Source organism: Taurulus bubalis (assembly GCF_910589615.1).
Source record: "Taurulus bubalis genome assembly, chromosome: 6".
Lineage (NCBI taxonomy): Eukaryota > Metazoa > Chordata > Actinopteri > Perciformes > Cottidae > Taurulus > Taurulus bubalis.
The window spans coordinates 9,534,598-9,555,041 of record NC_136594.1 but is presented as its reverse complement, the minus strand read 5'-3'; the positions used below and the strand labels follow the sequence as shown (position 1 = coordinate 9,555,041).

At 43.1% G+C, this 20,444-nt stretch overlaps 1 protein-coding gene across 1 annotated transcript in view; it reads right to left on the bottom strand.

Moving 5' to 3' along the window:
* Positions 1-20,444, bottom strand: part of znf827 (zinc finger protein 827) — a gene marked incomplete at both ends in the record, with an annotated part of 59,795 nt that overhangs the window by 7,326 nt on the left and 32,025 nt on the right. Inside the window, 6 exons of the mRNA XM_079219728.1 lie at positions 1,920-2,086; positions 2,896-3,067; positions 4,336-4,473; positions 9,265-9,365; positions 9,499-9,553; positions 12,059-12,298. Of these exons, the coding sequence (XP_079075854.1) occupies positions 1,920-2,086; positions 2,896-3,067; positions 4,336-4,473; positions 9,265-9,365; positions 9,499-9,553; positions 12,059-12,298 (873 nt within the window). The remainder of the gene's footprint in view (positions 1-1,919; positions 2,087-2,895; positions 3,068-4,335; positions 4,474-9,264; positions 9,366-9,498; positions 9,554-12,058; positions 12,299-20,444) is intronic.

Here is a 20,444-nt window from a genome sequence, read left to right as displayed (position 1 = left end):
TAAGGAACGGAAATAAAGAGGCAAAGTATGTCTATCTACCGGTGTATCCAGGGTAGATATCAAGTAACACCATCACATCATTCACCACCTTGCCCCCTACAGTTAAGGGCACCCATCCAACCCTTCCCCTATGTCGGGTCCAGTCTTCACAGGGGGTCAGCTTGAACTATGACACCCGCTGAGTTCAGCCATCTCCAGCCAGGGCGTGTCTACACAGTTGACCAGATACCCACAGTGTGTGAGGATTCACAAGCGCTGCTCAATCTACCTTACCCTCTGAAGTATAGACACGTTACCAAAACAGGGCTGAATCATGACCACTCAAATCTCCACATGTAGAAGAAATGTAGAAAGTAAGAGACACCCTTGTGCATTTGTATGTTTGGTGGTGTTGTCCATTTTGCGAGAGACTGAGATAAATGCCAAGCCAAGCTGAGAGACTTAAAGAATGGCCACAGCGGCATCGTAAACCGAGCTTGTCTCCAAAGGAACCAAGGCCTATTGATTTTTCCCCCTCAGGCACGATAAGGGCCAACCTTCTCAGATAAACAAGGCCACTGTGGCCTCTGAAAGACCCCTCAGCCGTCTAGGCCGGACAATCCCACCCACCCACACATACACAGTGGAAGACCAAAACGTCAGCACTAAACCGGATAAAGCTGTTTTAGACAAAAACACTCATATTGACCACCGGGGGTTCAAACCAGCAGCTTTAAAAGTCTAAAGAAGGTCGACTGGAGGCGGCTAGTTTGTGAAACCCAATTCTACAGCTCCTCTTTCCCCGTGTCCTCTGAACGGGTACACGACTAGGTGTTTATGAAGTGTAAATTACTGTTACATTAGGATTGCCTAACCTGGAAGTCATTTCATGTATAGTAGATACAGTGCAGTCCATTTCGACGGTGACGCATATTTGTTGTGCTGTATAAAAACACATTGGATATTAAATACAATTTGAGCTGAAACCAGAAGTCCATTAGTTGATCAATATGTCCGCACAGATGTTGCTGATTAATTTATCATTTAAGTATTTTTTCTAAGTATCATCTTCTCAAATGTGTTTTTTATTTCGACGTTAAACTGAATATCCTTTAATTTCCTTGGACAAGAAGAGCAATATACTGTACGTAATATACTGTATGTGTCAATTTTGTAATCTCTGTTTTCTGACATTTTACACTTAAAAACAGTCGGCAGATGAATAGTGTATGAACTGTAAACTTATGATTTCAGGGACTATGTGTAAAAATACTTTATTTCTCAAAGCCATTGTTTAAATTTAAACCCCCATGTGTTGGAGTACAAAGCCAAAACAATAGAAAATGTGTCACTGTCCAAGTACTGCACTGTATTTCTATTCTGAGCTGTGAACAAGAGCCACAATGTGTAAGCTACCACCCACTCCAACATGTGAGAGATATTTAGAAAATACCTCCATAAAGCATTTTTCTAGGGTTTGAAGCATGCCCCTTTGGTAATACACCGAGTTTGAAAACAGGTCTGGACAGCAGTCACAAGAACATTACCCTAAAGCTGAAACTAGTCTATTATTCCATGAATCCATCAAGAGAAAAGTCAAGATCTAAAAAGCAACTACTTAGATAACCGTTGAACTGATTTGTTTTAATAATTCTTTAAGCAATAAAGCCAAACAAATTCTGGTGTCCGCTTCTCATTTGTGAGGATTTACTGCTTTTTGTTTTATGTAATATCAATTAATTACATTCGTTTAAGTCTTTGACTGCAGGTTGGGGGGGGGGGGGGGTTACACTATTTAAAAGACAAAACCACTTATCAATGAACTGAAAAATGATGATGTATATTGATAATGGCAGTTCCAACCCTTCATTACACCAACACATACAGTTTGAGAGAGGCTATCTTTTTAATGTGGACTCCAAGAACCAGTGGACTCATACCTGCATGCCCAGTACTAATGTGGTTCTTCATGTCATTCTCCTCCATGCAGACGTAGTCACAGACGCTGCAGCAGAGCGAGAACATCCACTGCTCCTTGTCCACATGGAGCGACATGTGGCTGACAAACTGGGCATTCAGCTCCGTCTGGAAATCACACACATGGCAGCTGGACAGAGAACAGAGAGGAAGAGGAGGGAAGATGGCGAGAATAACTGTCAGCTTCAGTGTTATATTATGTCTGCATAAATGGGTAATAAATTAATAGAAATGTATCCACCATGTACCAGTGAGACAATTGGTAATACAGTATTTCCTCACTGCAGACATGGGGCTAGCGGACACGTTTCCGATCATTAGACACGTTAAAGTATTAAAGCATTAGTACAACATTTTGGAAAATACACTCATTTGATTTCATTTGAGAGTTAAAGGAGAAGATCGTCTTCGGGTTCACGGCCGAGTCTTGTCGTGACTTGACGTGACGTGGTTGCATCCAAATACGAGATATTTCAGCACGTATCAGCCCATATAACCAAACACATTTTTACACTTCTGCTTTTTTAAATGCATTGAATAAACAGGATTCAACCTTTTAATAAGGGAGCTCATGGTGTGCCGATAAGGTTTTTTTTTTTTTTTACCTTTTTACTATCCATCTCTAAGCTACAGCTTCATGCTGTAATAAACACATGGTTACTACTCTGGTTTTGATTTTCTCATCTAACTCTTTTAAAGCTAATTATTATTATTTTTAAATTATTATTATTTCCCGATAAACGACTCACAAAAGCTGAGAAAATGTAAAACAAAATGAACAAAATTAAGTAATTGAGGAGAAATATAAATATCAGGATATATTTGGGCATCAGGCAGCAGAAGCAAATTAATTAAAAAAAGCCCTGATTTTAACCTCTGCTCTTGGCTGGAGACATCCTTATTAGAGTTGTGTGCTGTGCTTTGGTCCGTCATCATTACCTGTAGTAGTAGGGGCAGTTCTTGCGCTCTGCAGACTCGGCTGTAACGGCGCTGACAATCTGCTCGGCATCCGTATTGACCAGCTTGACAGAGTGGATGGTCAGGTGCTGATTGAGGTTAGCCCTGCACTTGGCTGCATAAGGACACAAGTGACACTTGTACTTCCTCTCGTCTGCAAAAATAAACACAAGACCACAGGTTACTGTAAACATCACCTCAGACAATATCTCATTAAGTTGCGCACAGCCTCTTTAAAACAAGCTTCAACCTAATTATTTGATGCCTAACCCTGCCTCACCTTCGCCTGACCCTAACTTTAACACTCATCCTGGGAAGAGGAAGAAAAAAACATTGTGTGATGTCTGATAAGAATCTACTTTTCAGGGAGCGTCTAGATATTCCTGTCATGCCACAAGATGGTGAAAATATGAGGCGCGTACAGACATAATTTTTTAACTAATTTTAAAGCACTCTAAAATCTTTTATCTAATCACAATATTTCCTTTCATGCCAACACAATGTCTTCTCCCACTAGCTCCCCCTAAAACACACACACACACACAATTTGCCCCAAGGACATGAAGCCAGGCAACCTTTATGTCGTCGGGGAAACCAAAAAGACCATCACACTGACATATGCCCCTGCTTCTGCTCTCTGTGGTGTGGCCAAGCTGTTCACAGCCAACACTCTCAGATGGTGTGTGTGTGTGTGTGTGTGTGTGTGTGTGTGTGTGTGTGTGCACGCAAAATGTGAGAGCATGTCCAATCGTGTGGGGGCATTTTGTACACGAGTCTCCATTTGTGCACCCGGAGATTTAATCTGCAATCCCAAGTAGGTTGCATTAATTTCTAATCCAGCGTTTAATTTGCTTTAAATAAAATTGCATAAGCAGGATATTCATTCATTTATGGTCCTAATAAGGGCACAGAGAGGGATTGCAGAAGACAGTGACGGGAGAGAATGGATCAATTGGGAGCAAAGAAGGGCCAAGTTTGAAAACACAGAGTAATCAGGACACAAGGGAGTGTGCGGCTTTATCCTGAGGAAGTCTCCCGTGTCTGAGTGTGAGAGACAAAGTGAATGAAGGAAACCAATTGTGACCGCATCAGAGTTACTGGTGTGTGTGTGTGTGTGTGTGTGTGTGTGTGTGTGTGTGTGTGTGTGTGTGTGTGTGTGTGTGTGTGTGTGTGTGTGTGTGTGTGTGACTCCGTGAGGCATACCTCTAGCTGAGTAATTAGACGGGCGGTTTTCCCAGTGAGACTAATCATGGTAGTAATCTCTTTAAAGGAAGGGTAATCTAGTCTAGTCAACCTTATTTACTTACCGGGGGCAGCACAAACCCAGCAGCTACCGTCTATACATCAAACAAAGAGATGGGATCGCGTGGCGCTGGTGTGCACGTGCGCTAACAATGTTGTCGTGCACGTGTGTTTATTTACCTGTGTGGAGAGACAGATGTCTAGAAAGTGTCTGCTGTCTACCGAACACTTTGCCACAGACAGGACAGGGGAAGAGCTGTTCATTTAGTCTCCACGGGGCAATCCCGTTTCCCGGCTCCCCATCATCCTTTTCCGAGTCTGGAACCAAAGCAGGAAACCATAGTCATCATTCACTGCGGACACAATCAGCCAAAGGAGCAGCTACAGGTAGACCAAAGGCCGTTATCACGCGGCAATGAATCAAACAAAGCAACTCGATATGTATTGATGTTTAAACCGTAACTACCCAACCACACCACTCTGTATGTGCTGTGGTGTTTTATCCATCTTTTTTTACATATTTGTTGGGCGTAAATTTATGACCAAAAACTGTTCCTATACCCAGCTATAATAATCTCTTTCTGTGAAGGTGCCCGTTGACCCTCCATCCACCTCCATCAGCCCGATTGAGGCTGTGATGCTTTCGACGCCTTTCTCCTCCACCTTATTGCACAGGCAGGCAGGAGAGGCTGGAGGTGACTGGCGACGGGACAACAATACTCATGAGCATTAAAGACTACACAAAATAGAGATAATAATCGGAGAGAGAAAAGTCTCTGGCTCTTCCTCTGAGATTCAGTTTCAGTCTAACATTACATTTATTAGTTTAGTAACTTCGCTGCTAAAGAATTGCCACGTCAAAACCTAGTGGTAAAATAGTCTAATCCATCAGGAAAGGTCTCATTCCCTTCAGTGAGACAACAGAACAACCGATACACTGTGGGCTAATTTGCTAACCCACAAGACTGAAACCTGTCTGCAACCATTTGACAGATGCTCCTCGTGCAGCCTGCGGGTGGGATGAAGTGCGAATGCATTCTTAATGTCAACAGCAAGCACCAGTCCTTTGCTCTAAAGCCTGCAGCATACACATATCACTGGAGCTCTCCATACTGCACGTCACCCTCCCTCCCTCCCTCTCCACCCCGTAATCAAAGAAATAAAAAGGAATGAGAGCAACTTTTTCTCGCTGCGTTGATAGATCTGAAGAATCGGAAGTTTGTGCTTTGAGTTAAACCTCACCATCGGAGATAGAGGAATTCACAAGAAACAAAACATATAGACCGTACTCAGATGGAGACTTTTACTTGTATGCAAAGAACACACATCACAAACTGACTTTGGCTAAAACTGTTGTAATGGCAAGTCATTAGAATAAAAGTTTCTATCGTTATTCAGACTTGTGTTTTCTGTGTAAAATAAATCTGCTGCTCAGATTCCCCCCTCTCACTAAAAGTTTTGATTCTTTGCATATGGAAATCAGTGTGCAGCTTAATGTTAACCAAATGTTAAAGAACAGATGCATTGGCTTTGGATGGTGGTGTGTACTGTTAACCCTGGAGCATTTATTCTGTATCTGTGTAACATATGTAATCCTCTCTACATGCAAACTAGTTAATTTATGTTATGTGCCTTTGTTTGTTAACTTTGATGTGTATACGGTTTGATTCAGATAATTGCCTTGTGCATTTTCTCATCTATTTTTTTCTCCACTGGACAGTAGCGAGTATGCTGACATATGCAAAGTATCCGATATACATGCAAACCGTTGGAAAGTAAATAAGCACACAAAATAAGGGCAATGCACTACCTCCAGGCATCTTTTTTTTGTCTCCATATACTGTATAGTTTCTATATTTATTCTATACTATACCTCCTCTTATTAATTTATTTTACTTTCTCTAGTCGTCTGTATTATTGCTGTCCTTGTAAGTTTGGTAATATATGTGCCACGAAAAGAGTGTATTATAATGAGTCAAACATAATGACATGTTATTGCATTTTACACGTTATCTTGATTTGGAATAAAAGGCTAATATAATTCAGTATCATTCTAAGAAATACTAGATATGTTCCGAGGGGAATAATGCAGCTGTAATAACTTGGGATTACTTCTATCAACTCAACTTTGAGGAGGTACATCACGTTCTAACTACTTTGAGTTAAGTAATGAGTTCACATTATCTTCCGCCAAGTTAATTCTAGGAAATGTAGTATCTAAGATATAAGCATTGGGCTGCAGGCCATGTCATATTGAATGAGCAGAGTCTGCTGCGGCATGAAGATCGGGTTTAACTAGAGATTAAATCAATAGTTGATTAATCAATTAATCATTTAAGTTGCTTAATGTCTGGAGTCAGCTTCTCCAAGGTGATAATTTGCTGCTTCTCTTGGTTTGATATAATTATAAAATATTTAAGCCCTTTCTACTGCAGGTTTGCGACTCAAATTATACAAGTAGATCTAGGAAAAGCAGTATTTGGCTGAAAACTATGTAAATAAATCAGCAAAAGCGGTGTGCACTGCAACTTCGACAGACATCAGAGTCACGGACTTCCTGACCTCCCGCATTAGCTGAAACTTACCTCTCACAATAACAGCAACCTGATATCTGACTTTAACGGGCTGATCACATCTTTTTCAACCCGATGTTCTCAATTCATTGTCTGTGTGGCTTATTCGGAGAATCCGAGGCCTTCTTAGGGGGCTTACAGCCAAAGCTCAGCACATAAAAGTATTAACTTGTCCTGAATCACAAGTGAGACTAGGGGACGGCCTGGTCACACAGGTGATGAGAAGCCGTACGGCGAGGGCTTGAGGCCCCGACCCGGCAAACACACTGATGATTAAGCCAGTTAGGGTGTGGTGTGAGCCTTGAAGTGGTTAGTGGCTTCATTAGTGCCTTTAGAGCAAGAGAGAGAGAGGGCGACACAAACAAGAAATGAGGGATTGTGCTAAACCTCAGACTGAAGCGAGAGGAAAGAAACTCTCACTCACTTGTTCTTTCTTGCTTTAATAGGCATTACAATAAGCAGTTTTCTGTATCAGAAATACTGTGGAATTTTAGTGCTACTTATGTCACCCATTGAAAACATTTTATGGACAGAATATCACTGCCCATGGCAATTTTTAAAATGTTTAAATCCCTTATTAGTCCCACAAGGGGAAATGTATTCTCTGCATTTTAATCTATCCTTAGTAATTAAGGATGGATGGTGTGGGCAGCCGTGAGGCGACCGGGGAGCGACTGGGGGTTCAGTGTCTTGCTCAAGGACACTTCGACATGCAAACTATGGGGAGACCGGGGATCGAGCCGGCTACCTTGTGGTTTCAGGACCACTCTCCCCATGAGCCACAGCCGCCCCAATAATAAGGACATTTAAATATCGTTTTTTTCCCCTTTACACTGTCAATTACATTACTAAAATATCTCCAGTAAAGCGGTCGGCTTTTCCTTTTAAATAGACAGCAAGTTTCATGACGATCACAAAACAGACAATTATTGCTCATCAATAACAAATCCTTTTACAACCAGTTCTAAAATAAAATAGAGCTAAACCTGAGAATCTCTTAATGCTAGGTCCAAAGGGAGGGAAAGATGGTATCTGCACTACTTGCACTACTCCGTTGTCTTTAATTGTCTTTTGTCTCTTTTATATTTACCTTGTTTATTGTATATAATATGTATGATGAGAGCTACGTGAAACCAGAGTCAAATTCCATGTATGTGTAGACACACATGGCCAATAAAGTTGATTCTGATTCTAAAGTCCCTCAAACACTGAACAGAAAATACGTTTGATTGAAAGGTCTGCCTGCCTACAGCTGCAACAAAAAACGCTTACCAATACTTGGAGCAGGGGTTGGTGAAACAGGCAGAAAAAGAAAATGAAGACATAAAAGAAAAAGGCATAGAGAGACACACATGAGGGGGAGAAAAGAGTAAAACAGTACGACTGTAAAACAGTGAGCAGCAGAGGCTGGATGTGAAGCTTAAACACACAAGGGAAAGAGGAGGTGGTTGGGGCGAATTAACTTTCAAGACACTCTTGACACCCAGAAGCCAATCAGATTTTCATTAACTGGCAAAGGGACAGGCAAAGCTGGCACAAGCTAATTAACCTCTGGATCTCTCACTGCCAAAGGAACATGGAAGGAAGTTCTGGGATGCCAGGGAAGAGGGGAGGAGAGGGAGACGGGGGATGCCCTGGGCAGAGGCCCTCGGGTCGGGGAAATGCGTGAGAGTGCAGTAAGGCCGGACGGAGCTCTAAAAATGAAACGGGGAAAGGGGTTTTTGCAGGAGAGGAAGGTGAGATCATGTGAGAGTTGGAGGTGGTTAATTGAGATGTGTCCTTGTGGCTGTACACTCAGATTTAAAAGGCGTCTTCGTGTATTGTTTGATGTTGAGTAACTCAGCAGGCTACAAAGCTGTGACTGTGTGTGTTGTGTGTGTGTGCGAGAGTGTCTGTAAATTCATGCACATGTATGTACGTGTATAATGAGCATCTCTGCAAATTAAACAGTGAGAATAACTTGAAGACTTGAAGTCTATGAAGATACTGCACTATGGATGCCTTGTTTTGACCAGCTGCAGATCATGTCTAAATATTATTTCTATGGAGGAGATAATCATTTCATAAAACAAGCATAAAGACACGAGGGCTGTAACTAACAATTATTTTCATTATTGGTTAATATGCAGATTATTGTCTTAAATAATTGTTTGTTGAAAGATGGTTAAAAAAAAATGACATTCACAATATCTTAGTCGAGGATAATGTCTTAAGTTTGCTTTTTTTGTCTGACTAATGGTCCAAAACCCCCAAAACATCAAAAACAAAAATAGCAAATATTTACATCTGAGGAGCTGGAACCAGTAAGTCTTCTTCATGTTTGCTTGAAATGTCCAAAACACTTAAATATCACAAGTCTTGCAACTTATTGATTAAATCGACTTATTATTGCAGCTCTAAAAGACACGACATGAGCAAAGATAATGTCCATCCATCTATAGCCTGCTATAAACTAATATGCATGTTCCATTACCACTACTGTGTGTGTGTGTGTGTGTGTGTGTGTGTGTGTGTGTGTGTTTTACATGTGTCTTACCATGGAATAGTGCCCTGGTAGAAGAGCTGGGTTCTGCGGGGGAGGAGCTCTTGGAGCGCGAGTTAAAGGGTGATTGTCTGAAGCACTCGTCCAGGAACGGACTGAAACATGATACATAATACCAACAGTTAACATGGCTCCTAAATTAAACACATATTCAAATGATATTGGAAAAATGAAGGATATTACAATATTATTATCATGAGACAAACACAGAGGGAACTACTAACTCACCTGTTTATTCCCACCATGTTACTGTCTTTGTGGTTGTTGGCTTTACTGACTTTTTCTGGAAAAGAAAAACAAGAAAGCAAAAAGCTAGAAAGTAGACCTTAAGGTACGAAGCTAGTTTTTTTAAAGTTTTTTTATTTCAAGTCCACTGCATCGGACAGTTATTTAGATGCCACTAATAATTACTCTTTCTGTGAATATATGGAGACCAAAAATAGCTTCCCTGCACATTGTCCATCATAGACCAGAGAAACAAACACTATATCCTCCTGATTTATTTAGGCTCAACTCAGCTGGTAAAGCACAGGTTGACCATGCCAGCAGGGGTGCACTAGCCATCTGGAGTAGTGGGTGTCTCTCTGGTGGACCTGCCGACCCGCGAGCCAAAAGTTAGCCCAACAACACGCATACGAGAAGATTTTTTTCTTTCCTTTTTTTTTTTATGTGCATGGCTGTTCAGATAAGACAACCCAGATGGCACATAAGTGTGTTCAAGTTCGGTTGCACTCGTGTGGCCGAGGCTTTTTTGATTAATTGCATTACTGTACAATGTGAAGATCTACAGAATAGACTTTTGGACACACAGGAAAAGTCTGTTGAAAGCTATTAATCAGTGCACAAATATTCAAACATTTCATGGTGCTACTTTTGAAAGATTAAATGCCAAAATGCATGTCTAACTGGTGATTATCAAACCAACTTGTGTCTGACCTGCAATGCAGCGGGTTTTTTCCTCCCTCACACATTAACACCCGAGTGTAACTAGCTGTGTGGTTCGTCTGCTGAACTTTTCCCAATTTCTAAAAACTCAAAAGGGTTCTTTTTTTCTTTGACATAGCAACAACGCGCTGCTCGGAATAATTACAGTGGAGTGTCAGCACAATGTGATAGATCAACCGTGCTAAATTAGACATCCACTGACTTTTATTGTATTTAACAAAGTGTAATAATTTCTCCTGATATTACTTTAACACTAATATTAAGAGTCAAAATCAATAATTGCTTGTGTTTTCCAAAAAGCCTCGATGCTTTGAGAAAACTTAACAGGTTTTGGCATTGTTTACACCTCAGATCACACCTGTTTTAGGGTCGCAATTACACACTTTGCCAATTCTGTTCACAGGAAAGGCAAGTATAGTTTAAACGGAGGGCATCCAAGTCCACTTTTGTATGCCAGAGATCCACAGTGTCGTTTCTGAGTAAATCCACTGAATACTTCACTTGTAGCCATCTCTAGTTTCTCACAGTGATTGAGTCTTAAATACAAAATGTTTTTAAAGAGGTTTCTAAGTGGTAATAAAATGAGAATGTAAAATCAGCTAATGCCCGGCTGATGCAAGCATACACACAATGGGTTTTCCAGTATCAAGCCGCTAGGACCACTATACATAACGCCTGAGCCATATGTGTGAGTTTCAAGACGATGCATTGAAGTGAATTTCAAAGCGGCAACCATCTCAGTGTTCAGAGCGACCTTGCTACTGATGTGTCTCTGAGGTCCTACTGCTCTGGGTAATTCATATTGATTGCTCATTGTGTGACAGCAGCCCACTCTCTTCCAGTCCTCCTCACATTCAAACCCACTTCCAGGGGGGGGGGGCGGTTGTCGCCGTTGCCAGGCGAGCGATGCCCCGGCCTCCCTGGGTGGGCATACTGTGTACCCCTTGCTGCCCTCTCTACCCTCCTTATCCTCTGCACCCCCCACTACAACCCACCACCACCACCACCCTCTAAACACCCCACTCCCGTCACACTGCTCGCCAAGGACAGAGGTCTCTTTCCACGTTGCCATGGAGATGCCGCACGGGAAAAATGTAAAGGGAGGGTAGGAGGGAGGGGAAGTGCAGGGGGAGAGCGTGTGCAGCCAAGTGTGCTTGAGCCGGCATGTCTGAAAACGAGTCAAGGGAGAGGGAGAGGGGGAGAGAAAGAATGAGAGAAAGGAGGAGAGGGAGGAGGGAAGAGGGGGCATTTGTGCAGACACCACTCCCCATGGGGCCTCGTGCGAGTGTGTAAAAGGTGTGCATGCAAGACTGTGTGGGAAAGAAAGAATGCCAATGTGTGAATTTGTGAATAGGTGTGAGAGCAAGAAGTGTATTTTTTTTATTTTTTTACACAAGCTTGTTTCTCCTTATGGCATTTAGAGGCAGGATAAAGCTGGGGTCACAGCCCAGGACTACACGCCTGACCCACCACACACACATCTGCACCTTTCCCCTAGGGGGGGTCCACCTCAAAGCTCTGTCTTAATCTAGCAATACAAACAGCCGTCTGCTGCTTCAATGTCACTTTCACGGCCACACAGGTAAAAAAAAAGAAGAGCAGGATGTCATTTCATGTCCCATATCCAGGCCTTAACAACAGAGCCACCAGAGGATGGCAATGGAAACATGTAGGTTTTATGGTCGAGTATCAAAACCTGTTCAAGGTTTATACTGCGGTGCTGCAGGGAAAAAGAAGACGTGTTGCTGTGTGCATGTGTGTGAATGTTGTGTATATACTGACTCAGAGAACAGTGCGTGTGTGTGTGTGTCTCTGACAGCGCACATGTCTGCAAGGAACTTACCCGACAATTTGAACAGTAGTTCTGAGGCCATTTTGACCGATATGTCCTGGGAGAACAGGTCTTTCTGGGGGCGGGCCAACGTCTCTAGAAGGTTACTCATTGGCTCATTCTTCTCACTTGGCCTTAAAGTGCTGAAGGCCCGCAGGTGAGAGGCAGGTCGGGTGAGTTCAGCAGGGGGTGGGTCCACCTCCATTGGCTCTGCCTTTACTTTCACCCTCTGGTACTGATCTTTGTTGTTCTCTGCAGCAGATGGAGAAAAAGAGGAATAACTGGTTAGACTTCATTTATGTTAGAGTTTGTAAACGGATGTTTTGATATATTTTTGTTGTTGTTAAATGCAGCTCCGTTTACTTCAGTTCACTGTTATAAACATAATAGCAATAATAGCAAAATTTTCTTCCAGAATTCAGGGTAACAAAGAGTGATTAATCAATATACAAATGGTCATTTTGGGGATTAAAGTTTTCCTTAAAGTAGGATTTTAAATGTAGGATTTTCACTTGTAATGCATTACTTTAACACTGTGTCAAATAATCTAAGCAAAAAATAAATAAAACAAAATAAAACAATTTGGACTTTTACCCAAATACAAGTACACAACACATCCAGCATAAATGTTTTAAGAACAGCTAAAACATTGCAGCTAAAAGCCGAGCTGAGCCGGTTAGCATCTAGCTGTGTAATTATTAGGGCAGGAGAGCACCGGGAGGTCACACAGCTTCACGGGAGAGGCTCCAGCAGCTCATGTTGGTTCACTGAAGCAAACAGCAAAGACTTCAAAACACTTTAAATGTAACCAAGAAGCAATTAATCCATGTGCATAATAACTAGAGGTGTTGGATAGAAAAGTCTCTGATTGATAAAAGCTTTTCAGCACATGAACAATGGACTGAAAGGTGAAAACAGCTGTTGACTCACTCCTCAAACAAGGAGGTGAGGTGAAGTGACCATCCTAAAAATAGGCAAGATGGCATCTGTTAGGAATGTCCCGATTGCAGAATCAAAACACAGACTCTCCTCTCTCTACGGATATTAAACAAAAGACTATAAAAAAGTGATGGAAACAATTCAAAGGAAACTGTGATGCATACTTTGATTTCTTCATGAAGAGCTTTTCTGTTGTCAGAACGTTGTTCTCTAATAGCCTCTGTGGCTAAATGTACTTTATTAAATGTAGGCCTATTTTAGGCTACAGTGAGTATACACTGGGCAGCTGTATGATTTGGAATACATCAATCAATACATCCTTGACTGGTGCATCCATTAGCATCTGTACATCCATGGTATCTGCTCTTTGACTGCAGGGATGGCAGGAGGCAGTGTCTCAGTGTGGCGACAAGCAAGAGCAAGACAAAGCAGTGGGGTTGATACAGTGCTGCTGACACGGCGACTCAGCACGATTATGGGATATATGAATTTGGCAGGGCATCGGGAGCAGTGGGAGGGGCAAGGGGGGAGGCTACAAGAGCTGGAGAAAGAGTAGGGAGGGAGGGAGGGAGATACAAGACAGTGACCCTGCGCTGACCCTGCCACCCCTCCCCTCGCATTCTCCACTCATCTGCAGAACGAGGCCAGTGTGAGACACCAAGACCGGACCTGCAGTACATTGTGCGCATGTGTTGCAGAGTATCTACCGAATAAGTATATGTGTATCCTACTGTGTTTGTGGGTGAATTAAAGTGTAAACTCCCTGCATGCCGCCTCCCTGAGGTCCAGGTGTAGCCAGCATGTGGGGGGACACTGACAACCATCAGCCGCACTAATCCCTTAATCAGGTGGCCAGAGTTGGCCAAGAGTAACCTAGGAGAGGCTGATGGAGGGGCAGAGGAGGAGAGAGACGGGAGGGAGGTGGAGTGAGAGGGGGGGCTGCCGCTCTGCAAGGGTCAACAAAGGGACACGCGAGCTTCCATCATTGGATCACCACCCTAACGACGAGAAGCTGAGTGGACTGCTGCACTGCAAAAACACAGTTACACACAAAAACACATCCCTGCACTAACGGACACCATATGTACTTGAGCTCCCAGCGCGGAGACAAACATGCTTACGACCCAAAGACCCATTACAGAGAGGTCACGTGACACTGTGTTTCTCTCTCTGACACAACATTGAAAGCATAACATCACAGCAGGCCAGATCAGAAGTCTACCTGTCACACAATGAAAATGTGGCCTTATTCCCACACTGATAATAGCTGTGGCTTTTTGGTCAGGGTCATGGCCTAATGTTCTGAAGCCATAAAAAGCTGCCCTCAGTCTGCCTGAATCCAGCTTGTGTGTGTCTGTAAGTGTGTGTGTGTGTCTCTGTAAGTGTGTGTGTGTGTCCTGTGAGAGTATGTGTCATCCCCTCTGGTGCAGAAGCCTCTTCTGTGAAACACCAGCTGCCATTAGGCCACAGAATCGGGTCTAAAAGAGTGTGCGTTTGTGTGCGTGTGTGTGCGTGTTGAGACAAGTGTCTGTTCCCTCCTTCACTAAAAATCATTCCTCTTCACAATATACCAGTGAATAAATATTTTCTAGAACAATGGGAAATAAATGGGGTGAAACTGCAAGCTATTAAGTTATGTGTGTGGGTTTTATACATGTGTACAATAGATGTACCACCACTGAAAACATGGTGGTTTGTATTATAATATTTTAAAAACACACTAATGACCTGCTTTGTGGTAATAATTTAGAAATATTAGAAATCAGGGAAACTGACTTCTTATTGAGTATTATTTTCTGACAAACAAAGAAATAATAATTCCTCTGTAGAGTTTGGCTGGCTGTCCTCTTGTATAATCATTACATAGGGACAACATGGTCCAATGTGACTTTTAGTGGAAAAATTATATTCCCTTTTTCCTTGAAGGTTTCACCTTTCAATTGCTTAAACTTTTTTTAAGTAACAGGTGCAACAACTAAGTATACATGAACACATATTTTGTTTGTTTGTCTTAAAATTCACATCATTGCTCAAACGAATGCAGACGGTTCCTATTCATGAAGCACTGCATGTGATAATGACAAACTAATAAACTCTCGGATCGCAAGTCTGTCTGGATTAGGTGGGTTAGAGTGTGTCCAAATGTAACGGAGGCTTTTTTCAGCTCCATTTGGTTTGTAATGGCAACCAAATTGCACAGTTTTACAGTATGTGAATGTGATCTGTGTGCCAAGTTACTTTAAATGCATTATACATACCTTGCTTCCTCTGAAGCACCACCACTCAAGTTTTGAGTCAGAATGAAAGTGATCGGGGTTTGTGCAATGTTCTGTTTTTAGTGATCAACTTTGACCTCTGGTGTCTACTTGAATCTGCGTGAATGTGACAGCCTCTTTCGTGAGAATATACAGTAGGAAGGCACAGACCCTGGACAGATTTGTTACTACACAAAAGAGTCACACACCATTAGTGACTTAATGCTCGCAAAGTCAATTTATTGCACCACTTTGATGCATCGATGGCACAGGAACAAAAAACATGGACAGACAGGCAGTGAGGGAGACAGACAAGAAGAAGAGGCGAGGAGGGAGGGTAAAGAAAGAGAAAAAAATTGTCAACCCGTGCCAGAAAAAGAACACCAGAGGGTAAAAGAGGAAACAAGAAAGTGTGATGAGAGAGAAGAGCTGGGGGAGGACAGAAGGATGAGGAATGGCTAGAGCCTAAATGACAACCTCTCCACCTCTCCCCCCTCCCGTTATCTTAGTCTACCCTTCTCCCTGCTCTGTTATTCCACATCTCTCTATCCCTGGCCCTCTCTCTCTCTCTCTCAATCTCTCTTTTCTCCTGCTCTCTAGCCGACCTGCTCAGACAGGGGTGAAGAGTTCATGCGCTTCAAAGGCTGCAGTGTGGAGACTGCATGTCATGTGGGAGCCACAGCAGCCTTGCCTGCAGACTTCACAGACAGCTGCTGCTACAATTGATCCTCGACCAGCTAGCTCTCAGTAGTTCAGCCTTCCAACGTTCACAAACTGCGGCTACATCTGACTCTAGAGCAGTGTGCTTGATAAGCAGCCCATGAGGAACCAAAAATGGTCGTTATTAAAGTGGTCCGAGACCCCCCCAAAAAACATTTGGCGCTAGCTGGAGCTGATCTAAGGCGAGTGAAGCTTCCTCATATATTGTCAAGACAAAAAGACGACCAGTGATGTGCCCCGGTCACTCCGTCAATCACTACCTAGCCAGGAAACAAACACCTACACCAAGGGCCAAACAGAATCAACTCTGCATTTCTGTAAATAGAACTACAGGCAGTGATAAGTAGCCGGAGAGACAGAAAGAAGGATGTGGAGGTAAGAGGGGGGGGGGTAGTAAGAGAGGTCAGCGAGCGGCCACACCGAGGGGGCATGATGAGGACACCGTAGAGCTCCACAGAGTAATACTGTACAGTAATGCCAGTGTTGTGAATTAGAACGGTGAACCGCTCACAGTCTGCGGTGATAAGCCATATTAAGTCAATAGTCAATCCTTTAATGTGAAGCTGAAGATGAAGTTGCTTGGTAGCATTTTCTCCAGAAAGCCAAGGGAAGTGAGGCTTTTGCTATCATCTTTACAGTTTCTGTTGTTTTAATTTGATTAAAAATAAAATACTTTTCTTTATCACATAAAAGCAGCGGACCAGTGTAACTAGGGGTATGATACGTCTTCCTAACTTGCTTCAACTGTGCTTAACTACCATAGACTGTAGAAAATATGCACGTAGTCTCAGCTAATTAAAAAACGGGTAAAGAGGTGGATAGTTGGTGGAGTTGAGGCGAACCCAAGTAGCCCAGCAGAGGAGACAGCTAGCGACGAGATGGCAATCGCCCGGCACTTAGTTTAAAGGGGTGAATCAAAAAATAATTGCCACCTGTGCAGTTGCCATAAACAGGGACCTAAATTGTTTTTGTCAGCACTTCTTTTTTTTGTCAGGCTTCTTTTTTCAGCACAGAAAGTTGCCGCTAGTGTACAACCAGTGGTGCTAAGTCGGTGGGAATACTGATATGTACGCTCCGTACAAACAAGGTTGTGTACGGTGTTGTTGAAGTTGACTGTTTGAATCTTTTAAATTCAATAGCTGTATAAACAAATTTTAAAAAAAGGACCATCTTCGTTTTCAGGGCTCCATAATAATTTTGTCATTCTATCATCAATTGCAATGGATGTGAGTGGTGCAAATAGGCAGAAATCACATAATACTGCAGAATACGCCTGCCTGCATCTGTCATCCTAAAGTTAAACGGATGGCCAGCAGGAGATGTACAATGTGTGTTTTATCTGTAACAAGCCGCATCAAACAGCAGAGACATGACCCAATGTGGTTACATCGAGGAAATCATGCAGCACTAACTAGGGTTGGCATGTTTTAATTAAAGAGTAAACTTTTAAGCTGAATGAACCTCCTACAAAACTTGTGATGAAGTGACGTATAACCGTCAGATTTATCCAGTTCACATTGACGAAGTGGTGTGTGTCAGTCAGCTGTGGCGCTTACAGTAGGAGGCAATCAAGTGAAATATTTTGGGGGGAAGCCAGGTGCAGTTTGATTACAACCAGCGTTAATTATTTCTCAATCAATCAGCTTTGGCCACTGCTGTAAGAACTGCCAAGGCTCCTGGAAATCATCACCCACTTTCCTGCTTCTGGCTGCGTTCAGCTAATTGCTCCACCGCACAGACAAAAAAAAGACAATAATATTTTCTTATGAAAACCATTAGGGATCAACTATCACAAGGAGCTGATGGATCAAACCAGGGTTTACCACCTGTTTATTAAACCTACATTTTAATGGTAACCAGTGGTTTTCTATAATAATCAACAAAAAGAACCTAAAGAGCTACACATTTGTAGCTGTCAGTGTGGTTCGAAGTCTTTCTGCTCCTTTGTGGTCAAAAATGGCTTAATGCAACTTTTATTAGGAAGGTAACGAGCACTGCAGAGGGAAGAGGGCCTTTAAAATGTCCTCAGAGATGGAAGGCCTGTTCCTAAGGAATGAGGAATGAGTTAAGCAAGTACAAAGTGTGATTTCACACCTATCGTGCGGGTGGCTGGGTGGTGAGTGGGTGGCACGGCTGTTACCCACACGATGCCAGTCTGCCAGGGCACCACCTAGGGCCCTGTACCCCCCTCTCCACTCCCTTCCTGTGACGCCATGTTCCCCTTGCCCTGCAACACCAGTGCCCATCTGCTAGGACACGTTAGCCTCTGGCGCCAGGGACTATTTAGCCTGGCGTAATTAGCCCCCAGACACCAGCAGCCTGGTTTTAAACAGATGTGGGGGAGGTAGCGCTTGCAAGGCGAATCAACACGACCAACCAATGTTTGATAAGGAAGAGAGGAGAGAAGGGGGGGAGAGAGAAGAGAAGAAGTGACCTAGTTAAAGGGATGATGCAACTCATGTTACAGCACAATGGGCAGTAATGATGACAACCCCACTTGCTCGGACTGTCCAATGCCGTGGTCGAGGAGGGATGAGCAGCGGAAATCTAATTAGGCTGTGTCCATTTGCTGTACGCCAAGCAACAATGAGGAAATAGGCCTTTTTTTAAAGACAAAAAGGTGCTTTTTGGAACAAGGAAACTGCTTAGTCTAAACTCCCCAATGTGATTTCCCTATTTAGGTATCCTTACTAGGTTATTGTACTCTGAGGCTGACCTTTAACAGGGGACAGAAAGAGGTTACAGTGTAGATGCCCTTGAACCTCATGACCGTAATCACACGTGACTGTAACGGCATTGACCTTTCCCTGTCTCTCTCCTCGCCAGCTTTTCTCCTTCCCTTCCCCCCAGGGTCATTTGAGGGTCCAGACTCTTGTCAAGGCTGTCACTCTAGACAGCCCTCTCCATCTACCGCCCCCGCTGTTGCCATGGCAATGGACGGCACTGCGCTCCGAGGACTGTGTGAGGGGGCAGAGGGAGCCAGCGGACAGATGAACGCTGCAGCATCTTTCCCTAACCTAGGTCAACCTTGCAGAGCTAGTGTAAGTGATGGGTGGGGATAAACGCTGGCCATGCTGCTTGAGAACCAAATACACTAGCATCAGTGCAGGGGTATGGAAATGGAAAAATTGATGGGAGAGGAACAGTGATGAAACAAAGAACATAGGTGGAGGCAGTACACTGGAGGAATTACATCCTGCCCACATCGTTCTCTCAGCTTCTCTCTCTGATTTAACACAAAGGCCAGCATACTAAATCTGTTTTTATTGTTGTTGTTTGAAAGTAGTAATCATGTCATTTCGGTCTTCCTCAAACGCGCGCACACGCACACAGGGAAACGTGACCTGGGGGCAGGCAGTGGAGCAGCACACGTGTAGTACCACAGAGCTTCCAGCCAACATGACTCACTCCGAACACTAGTCAACCCAGAGAGAACAATGGCAACCGGTGTGTGAGGTGTCTGTCAAGCACGCATACACTGGCACAGGATGAAGAGCCGCAGATGGAGTAACGCCCCACTGCGCCACCATCAGACTGCCATTTGCTTTGTGCTTTTAAACACTGTGCATATTTGTACATTTCTAGCGTACTTTTCAACTAATTGTTAAATCAGGAAGGAAAAAAAACTGGTACATACTGATGAATACTGCCTGATAGATACACTCCAGCATCCCACGGAGGACAAACCTGTACATAATACACTTGAACTAGACCTGGCATTCAGTAGTGATTGTAGATGTAGGCTGCTATAATAAGAAGCAGCTTTAACGTGTATCAAGCAGTTAAACAGTGTGTAGTAATTTAAAAATAACAGGTAAACAACACAAGTGCAGCAGCAGCACTGTTGCAAAATAAAGAACTAGGCTTGAGTCTCTGCCTGAGGACTTGTTACCAACATTCATGCATAGCTCAAACCAAAAGCTGTAAAGGGCTAAATCATGCTGCATTGGATGATGAAAGAGTGGTCCACGCAGGTTCAAATTGTTTAACTACCTCTCATGGAACAAGGGTTGAGTTTTAAGTTCAATATAGCAAGCAGATAGATCTTATGCCAGTTGACAGCACTGTTTAGAATATAAAACCGTTGCACCAAACAAAGCAGAACTGATCCTCAATGCACTGATTCTTGTTCAAAATAACTTGAAATAGACTACAGGTACTGTAAATAGAAAATGAAGGGTAACCAAAAATATCAATACAGAGGGTACAAAGACATTCGCAGCCACCATCTAGAGCAGAGGCCTCTGAGAAACAAAGACGAATTCACCACATGTGCTTTTTCAGCACAGGTACACATTGCTCACCTTTGAGAAGGCTCCAATGTCAGCTTGGTGAGGTGTGTCATGGCAGAAAACAACAGAACCCTTTTTATGGCCGTCAGCGTCATAACCTTTGGCCTAAAACAAACCTCCTGAGCCGTTATTGGCTGATCTGTATATCAATAACAGATTGCATGGTCTGTTCTTTCCATGAAATAGTTGTGT